This window comes from Ziziphus jujuba, chromosome 6, assembly GCF_031755915.1.
Source record: "Ziziphus jujuba cultivar Dongzao chromosome 6, ASM3175591v1".
Lineage (NCBI taxonomy): Eukaryota > Viridiplantae > Streptophyta > Magnoliopsida > Rosales > Rhamnaceae > Ziziphus > Ziziphus jujuba.
Window position 1 is genome coordinate 31,723,023 of NC_083384.1, and position 9,342 is coordinate 31,732,364.

General features: G+C 30.9%; 1 protein-coding gene across 1 annotated transcript; it reads right to left on the reverse strand.

Annotated features, from left to right (window-relative positions):
* Window positions 1-6,461: 6,461 nt before the first annotated feature.
* On the reverse strand, window positions 6,462-8,818 carry LOC107430051 (WAT1-related protein At5g07050). The gene is made up of 6 exons (XM_048464182.2): window positions 8,628-8,818; window positions 8,296-8,475; window positions 7,572-7,824; window positions 7,282-7,440; window positions 6,960-7,111; window positions 6,462-6,819 (listed from the first exon to the last, which is right to left on the reverse strand). The coding sequence occupies exons 1-6, from the start codon at window positions 8,798-8,800 to the stop codon at window positions 6,660-6,662; spliced, it is 1,077 nt and encodes a 358-aa protein (XP_048320139.2). The 5' UTR covers window positions 8,801-8,818; the 3' UTR covers window positions 6,462-6,659.
* Between the last annotated feature and the right edge of the window lie 524 nt (window positions 8,819-9,342).

Here is a 9,342-nt window from a genome sequence, read left to right on the forward strand (position 1 = left end):
AATAATTCACCTATTATGATGTTTTGGTGATTTTTCTACCAAAATCTTAATTTTCACCTTCTAAATTATTTCAAAAGTTGAAATATAAAATTATTTTTTAAATTTAAATAGTATAGACAAAGTTTATTTTGCTCTTCCAGGATTTTAGTTACTAACTAACTCATATAGATCACTAGGCCATCTTTAAATTTAAACCCTTAAAGTAATCCATGAATTCATGATAAAGATCTTAATAGAAAATTCATCGCTAACTGGTATATGTATGTTATATGTAGTGTAGGAACCTATAGACTTTTAAAGGTTGAAGATGCTATGTTAATTAAAAATTTAATAGTAAAACCCTAGTTGGACTTTTACCAACACTTAGGACTTGTAATCTTAAATCATGTTCCCAACAAATTAAAACTTCATATATATGCTTTGCGTTATTGGAAACATAATTTAAATCATGTTCCCAACAAATTAAAACTTCATATATATGCTTTGCGTTATTGGAAACATAATTTCCACATAGTTACGTACTAAGTGTTAAAATTTGCTAGTTGTCCAATTAGGGTTTTTAGTGGCACCATTAGCATTTAACATATTAACATGTTTGCATCTTACATTGGGGATATATTTCCAATATAAAAATTATATATATATATATATATGTAACAATGATCTATTAGGTATATTTCTCATGTAAGATGAGAATGTTTTAATAAGTTAAATACTAAAATTAAATACTGAATGTGTTATCTTAATTAATGATTTAATAGTGAAATTTTAGTTGAAAAAATGGCAACCCTTGTCTAATATAAGACGAAACTATATTTTTTAACATATCAAAATTATATATATACATCCACTCATGTAGATTGCTACCTTATAGTTATAGAGTGACCGTTTACACATCTTCTCGGACCAGTGTAGTGGAGTGTATATATATATATATATATTATTTAAAAAGTACATTAGAATATTGTAAAAGGCTGAGAATTTTGTGCTTTGGTTCCTTAATGACGTGTGTGTATGCATTTATATATGCCTCCATGTCTGTAGTGGAAGAGAGAGCTTTTCGAAGCGTTGGTGTCAATACAACATGGACAAGTCATGGACATAGGTTCTAGTGGACCATATTTAATAATATAGTCCCAAAAGTGAAGTAAAAAACAACAAAGAAAAGGTACTCCTACATAAAAGCGGGCTTAATGGCAAAGGTTGTAATCTTCATATATCCAAAATAAAGATTTACATAATTAAATATTTACCTAATTAAAATTCATTCATCAATCCAGGCTTTCCCCACTCACAAATATAGGTATTTTAATATGTTTGAGTGGGTATATGTAATGTATATTATCCTTGTGAATTATATATATATATATATATATATACGTATGTATGTATGTATACGGTTTTATTAGAGCGAACCACTGTATTATGAGTGAAAACCACCAATGTCTATCTTTTTAAAATAGAAATTGGTCATCCGCATCCAGTGGTCCATTTTAGCAAAATCCTATATATATATATATATATATATTTATTTTATTATTATTATGGTGGTGGAATAGTATGAGTTCAACATAAGATCGGTTAATTTATATTCTATACCTCTTTAATTAATTTAATATATATGTACATATGTATATATGTTTTTGCATATGTTACTCGCTATAAAAAAAGGAAAAAAAAATTATCTACAAATATATATATATATATATATATATAATCTCTCTAAAATGAGAATTTTTTTTTTTTTTGTGAATATCTAAAATGTTTTCCATATTTCAAACTACATGGATTCCATATGTATATAGTATTAGGATTTGAACGAAACTCCAAATTAAGAGGCCAATTAACAGCGTACCTTAGTGATAATTTTCTGTTTGTGAAAGTGAACAGTATACTCAAGGTCTCTATATGATAATAAGGTTTTTTCAAATCGGGGCAAATTCATTTAGCTCTCTTCTTTTTTCAATATATAATTACACTTGAATTTCATATTTTTGAAAAATTATCATTAACTATATGTATTAGAATCGAGTAATCTATTTGTTAGTTCTTGCAAGTTAATATTAACAATTAAAGGTTAAAAGGAAGTATTTTATGATTGAATAATATTGTAAAAAAATATAATTTTAGCTTTTAATAGATATAGTAACTACAAAAAAGGGTTCATAATACTTTTCTAAAAGTGTAGTCTAAATAAATAAAACCTTGATAAATAAATGTTTGATAAATGTAACATTCGTCCCAAAGTACAACGGAAATTTTCCAACTTTGATCAAGGTTGACCGTTGACTGTCAACCGAAAGGGTCAAAAGTTGACTTTTTGACTCAGATGGAATTCTAGATTGACTGAGGTACCGTTATGAAGTACACATTGGTATGCGTTTGTAAACTAGTAGCACGTTAAAAACGGAGTTACGGTTTGAAAGTTGTGAGCAAAATAAATTGAGATCCAAACTGTCCAATGGCTGCCAGAGTTGACTTTTTGTTCATGTAAAGTTGAGCTTTGACTCATGCATGGTTGTGAAGTACTCATCGATACAAGTCCGTAAACTAGTGGCATGTCCAATTTAGAGATGTGGTTTGAAAGTTATGGACCTGTATAGTTTTTCAAATACAATATTATTTTAATATTATTTTTAAATATGTGAACGGTGTGCCACGTGTGACTTAATAAAAGGTGCCATGTATCACAACGGTGAGATGCCACATGTCAGCTATGGTTAAATACCATATTATTTTATTATTATTTTATACAACAATATTATTTTAATATTATATAATTATTTTATTTTATTTCTTTTTATTTCTTTTTCTTTTTTCTTTTTTTTTCTTTTCTCTTCTCCCCACGTGGAAAAAAAAAAAGGGAAAAGGGGAAAAACATGGGGGGGGGGGGGGGGGGGGGGCACGATTTCTTCTTCTTTTTCTTCCTCCACCCCCCCCGCGACGAGTCCACCTTCCTCCTCCTTCATCTCCGGCCGATTGACCACTATGCGGATGGTAGCAAGCCACATGCGCTGGACAGACCGACGACCCATAATGGCACGACCTCAGCCACTCAATCTCCGGCCTGTGGAGTGGCTAACGTGCCAGGATCGGCACGTAACGCGGGCAGTCGGCTTCCTCCCCGTCGACTGGTTTTCTGGCCACTAGCAACCGTGCAACCAGTCCATTCCCATCAATTTAAACCCCTTGAGTCCGTTTCCAAGCTCAAATTGGCTCAAACCTCACTCGTTTGTGGGATATTGTGGAGTTCAAAACCGGCCGTGACTCCCCGATGGGATTCCGGCCATCTCCGGCGGTGGTGGGGCAAATTGAAGGTATATTCTTGATGTCCTCGTTATAAGCTTCGATTTGGTACCTTATTTGTGAATTGTGATCGAGTATTTTGAAAGATGCCATTTTTGGATAAAATAATATTATTTTAATGTGGTAATCTGAAAAATATATGTGTGATGTTTAAATAATTGTTATTTATATTGATGATGTCCAATTGTGTTGAATTACATAAATATGGGTTGAATTAATGTTTTCTTCAGTTTGGAAAGCTGTAGATTTTAAACTGCTGTTAAATTATTGTTAACTTTACTAGTAAGTTACTGTGAAGTTATGACAACTAATAAAATGTATCTTTATATGCTTAATTATTTGTGGAATTGTATGTGGTTCTACTGACATTTAGTATGAATTAATTTGAAAGTTTACGGAATTGATTATATTGAATTATTGTGGAAGAGACTAATTTTATGAAATTATGATTTAAATTTTATTATGTTTATTGATGCTAAATGGAAATTTGGTTTATTAAGGAATTCTTGATTTTTATTATTATGATTTAATTGTATTCATTACGTATGAGCAAGGTGTTTTTATTTAATTAAGTGTACTTGGATTTTAATATTATTTTTGGGCATGATTTGGCTTTAAATATTTCGAGGAAAATATTGGTTAAGTTTGGTGGTTTCAAATTATATAATTATGCCCTTGGAATATTATTTAATTGATTTTATGATTTGGGAAAAAATTATTTGTATAATTGTATTGATGGATTTTGTGATGTGAGAAAAATTATATATATTATCGGTGGACTTATGCTGAAAATATTAAGGAAAAATGTGGGAATGTGAATTTGAAAAATTGTATAATTTCCACGGTAAATTTTGGAAAAATTGCGTATTTTAATAATAAATATGGTTATTTATTTTAGATGCACTCATACACGTACCAGTGTTCTGTACTGTATATGTGATTATGATAAGCGCGCAAGTTGTAATGTCTCCCGTGAGTTGCCATCGGACCGAGGGTAGGCAAGTTTAATATCGGCCATAAGCCGCCCCCATCCATGGCCGGGATGACGGTTTAAGCAGCGGCGTTGTCGGGACGCCGAAGCGACCGTATGCAAGTTTCTCTCTTTAACCTTCCGTCAGTCGATGCTCGAAACGTTGGATACTTTCGGACACCACTGGTATATAGTATGGTGCATCAAGTATATATATATATATATGTGTGTGTGTGTGTGTGTGTGTGTTCGTACATATATTTATATGTTATAGTATTTGATATTATACTGTATATACTGCACCATACGGAGGCGGCGAACAAAGGTGGTCCTTGTAGAGCTAGCCTCATAACCATGTTACCTACAAGTCTAGGGGATCAGACGGCCAATATAGGTAACCACCCTGGTTTGTATTGGTAGCAAGGTGCCGGCGACAGCTGGAATCATGGATCACGTAGCATGTCAGAAGGTATCGTACGTATCTCCATTATGAGCGTGCATATTTCATTTTATGCTATGGATTTTAAGATATAATTTTATGTATTTATGTTATTTTATCTATTTGTGATTTAATTTCCTTACTAATATTCTTAATCGATGTTATTATATCCTTATTACTATTAATGGTATTTGACTGTTTATTTAATCATTATTGTCATTGTTATCGGGATTATTATTATTATTTATAATGATTATTTTTATTGTAATTCCAATTTCTATTATTATCATTATTACGATTATAGTTGATATTATTGTTATTATCAATGGTATTTATTAATAAAACTATTATCAAGTATCATCGTTGTTGCTATTCTCAGTTATTGAGATTTTAGGAAATAATATTGATTATTATTTTTATTAACCTTATTATGAGATCTTTAATTTTAATTTTGTTATTGTTTGTATTATTATTACTACCATATGGTACCTTCGGATAAGTATCATAGCCTACGGGCAAGAAAGATAGCCATCAGACAAGTATAATAGTCCTCGGACAAGTGGTAGCCTCTGGGCATGTGAGATAGCCTTCAGGCAAGTTGCATTACTACATGTATGGGAATATAATAGCCCTCAGGCAAGTTACCTCAATACCATCATCGTTAAAACGTTTGTTATTGTTTTTTTTTTATTGTTAATGTGATGTAGTTTACCTTTCTTTCTATGTTACGCATTAACGTATTTGTAAAACGATATTTAAAGTGTATTTGACATGTGCAGCATTCAGTGGGTGGTGTGAGCGGACGAGAATCTGTGATGGTATATTTTAATTGGTTATTTACTAAATTAATTCCATTATAAGCCTTTTTATATAGTTTGTTATCGAAGTGCTACCATTTGTGGAACTTAAATTGTAGTAATGTGTGAGGAATAAGATGGTGTATATAGAAGTGTATTTTCAGTGCAGGAAAATTATGGTAAGTCCAACCCTTAGAGGAGGTTCTGCCAGATTTTCCATTAGAGAGTCCGGTAGGATTTTCCTGGAATCAGGGTTTGTCTAGAATTCCGGTGAGGAATTTTGGATAGTCCTGACATAAATGAATAATTTTATTAAATAAATAAAATTATTTAGTACCAATTTGGAATAGTATATTAAATAAATAAATTTATTAAATGTATAAGATAATAAATTTTTTTAAATTTTTTTAAGATCCATTGAATATATAAATGTATAATTGATTAACTTATAACAAAATAAATAATATATATAAACATTTACCATATATAATAAGAAAGTTTTACTTAGTATTTTTATTTTTTATATCAGTAGACTTTGTTGTATGGTGAAATTGTCTATTAATTTTTTTTTTTTATTTGTTGATTGCGTTGTGATCAATCTCATGATTATAGAAATGATCAAGCCTTATTGGTTTTTTCCTTTATTAACATATATTAGAAAGTTTTTAAAATTGATTCTAAAAAATAGTATAAAATTTTTTAAATTAATAAATATTTAGATAAATCAATAAATTATTTATTTATCAATAAATGAATATGAATGATTCTTTTATACTATTATGGATAATTATTTATAGAGGTTTTACTATAATTAGAATAAAATAGGATAAAATTGAAAGGATATGATTGATATTTCCTTTTTAAAACATTGTTTAATTGAGCATGTGCATGTTTGTATGGAGGTTTACAAATTATTAGAGAATATCATGTATGTATGCATTCATGGAGAGCACTTATGATACATGTATATATACAGGAAAATAATGCGAAATTGAAACAATATATTTTTTGATGTTTGATATATATATATATATATATATATATATTTGGACAGAAAAACAAGATTCCATGGTGACTAATTTGTTTACACAATGGATCAAATTAAAGTTTCCCCAGTTAGTACTCCTTCCGTTTGGAGAGGCAAGATTCAGCATTGAGACATCCTTGGGGAAATCTCCAGCACTTTGCTATCATCAGATTGATGTTTTCCAATCTGATCGGATTGTCCAACCACAAAATTATTATCTGCCCTTTTGCCCCACAGTACAAAATACAGTCCCGCAACGATGAGAAACGCTCCAATTAGGCTGCATTTATCACCCATTATATTAAGAAAAATCTATTATTAGCCCAATTATTAATAAAATATGTATTCAGATATATAATTAATTAGCAGACATCTAAATTACTTATAATAATATAAATTATGTAATCATCTTCAGCACACCTCCCGAAATGAAGTCTCTCTGCAAAAGCAATTGCTGAAAATATTCCCACGAAAATTAGTAGTAGTGGACTAAACATTGCAGCAAAAACAGGTCCCTTGTTACTAATGCACCATGTTTGCAGGTAATATACTAAAGCTGAGAGCACGACTCCCTGTAATCAAGTAACCGAACCACATGCATCAGATTATGAACCACTGCAAATTTCTTTTATTTGATTAATTCGATTGCTTCAAACAAATGTAACTTATTATATATATATATATATGGACAAAAAACAAGAATGTCAGAACACATGGTCCACGAATAGAAAATACTACTCACGCTGTAAACTATGGTTAAAAGATTGACATCCCATTCCAGCTTCCATGAAGTGGGTTTTCTATCAAAAAACAGGGCAAGTAAACATGACTGCAGTGCGGCGAAGAAGCAGATCATTGTAGTCAATGATAGTCGAGCCGGGTACACTTTCGTGACTACGGCCTGTTAAATGTTAATTATTATAAGCCAGTAGTTTTCTGAGAATTAATTAAATAACATTAATGCATGAATTAATGCGTTTTTATGTGCATACATTGAAAAACAAAAAAATTAATTAATTTAATATTAATCACCTGGAGAATTAACCATCCACTCCATGCAATGTGGCTAATGAGAATAAGAGCTGAGCCTTTGATCCAGTTTTGTTTACTATGCTTAAAATCACCTACAGATCCAGCATGGATGTTTATGAGTGGCTTTTCTACAAAACCTTTCAAAAGGTGTCCTCCTTTCCAGAACGTAAAAACAAGAGACCCACAGATGCAAATTACTGTGCCCAACACCTTTGCTTGACTTCTCATGCTTGCAATCTTCACTTTCTCCATCCTTCAAATTACAACAAAATTACCAAATATATTTAATCAAATATTTATTCTTTTTCTGATGATTAATTATGAGCAGGGCTTAATTTTCTGAATTGATGAGTTGTAGTCATGACGTGAAAGAGTAAGAAATGAACAGAACTTCCAAAATCCAATCGGACAAATGAAGAGGGAATAAGTCCTGTTCTTTTGAGTTGTTAACAACCCTAATATTCTCATATTCCTATAAATGACAGGAAAAGAAAAAGTAAAAAAAAAAAAAAAAAAAAAAAAAAAAAAAAAATTTCAATGTACGTTTCAAAAGCCACCATTTCATTTTTTTATGACGATTTTGTAAAACGAACTTCATAATAACCATCGATATTTTCAAAATTAACAAAGGATTTAATCACTCTATTTCTCTTTCTCGACGATACAAAGACAATTGCATATATTAATTAAGCAATAGAAGATGTTAGCTTGAAATATACGGTACCGAAGAAGAAGCGCAATGATAAATGTCAAACTTGGGGAAACATTGCTTAAGGCACTTGCAACAGTTGGAGAAGTATATGCTAAACCAGCATAGTACACATTCAGATGGATTGTAGTCCCAAGTGATGAAAGCACAAAAATCTTTGTAATTATTGAAAATGAGAGTGAAGGCCGCTGCTTCCTGCATGCATTTAGCAAATACTCATTCTAAGTTAATAATATTATTAGAATTAAATCCAAAACCCCCAAAAAAAAAAAAAGAAGTGTCTCTGATCAAGATAGAGAGACAGAATTAATCAGAGCTCTTTTTCAGGGCGAGAGTAGGTCGCTTACCTTTCAAGGACATAAGCAAAGGGTCCTAGCAAAAGCATGGCAATCAGATGCCTATATACCACAAAAACAAGTTGACTGAGTCCCTTGTCAAGCGAAATTTTGATGAGAATGTTTGATCCACCATATGCTAATTGAACCACTACCATTGCTATGTAAAAGGTGTATTCTTTCATGGTTGGTTATATATGCAGAGAATTAATGTACTCTTGCTTCAATTATTTATAGCAGTTTTACTGGAATTCGGATCAACCTCAGCCACTTATTTCTAGGAATATTTTTTAATATTTATGCGAAGGAATATTTATTTGGTTCGATATTGGTGGGAAGGCTGATATCAACTCATGATGGTTCAAATCAAATGGAATTTACAGTCACCCCCAATATATATATGCGCTAAAGCCTAAAGAAGTGTCGAATTTGAATGGAAGTGAACTAATTTTCGTGTCAAGTAGATTCTTATTATTGCAATTGTAATAATTATAAGTGTGACTTTATGAATGCAATTATGCATATCATTTTTCATATGGTTTATTATAATGCTGCATTGTTTGAAAAAAAACAAAAAAAAAAAAAAGAAAAAAAAAAGAAAAAAAAGAAAGAAAAAAGAAATACAATGTAGCACAAGTCTTGTTTGGGTTTGGATTGTACTATTTCACCTAAAGAGAGCCTGTCTAATCTCCTGGACCAGGCTGCGTTCACCAGCATGGGCAGAGTT

Bases quoted from the DNA above. Each gene is read 5' to 3' on its own strand.
- LOC107430051 (XM_048464182.2), bottom strand. From the start codon at position 8,800: ATGAAAGAATACACCTTTTACATAGCAATGGTAGTGGTTCAATTAGCA. The intron at 8,476-8,627 runs GTAAGCGACCTA...AAATGCATGCAG, and splicing joins TTTGCTTATGTCCTTGAAAG to GAAGCAGCGGCCTTCACTCT. The intron at 6,820-6,959 runs GTGTGCTGAAGA...TGATAAATGCAG, and splicing joins GAGAGACTTCATTTCGGGAG to CCTAATTGGAGCGTTTCTCA.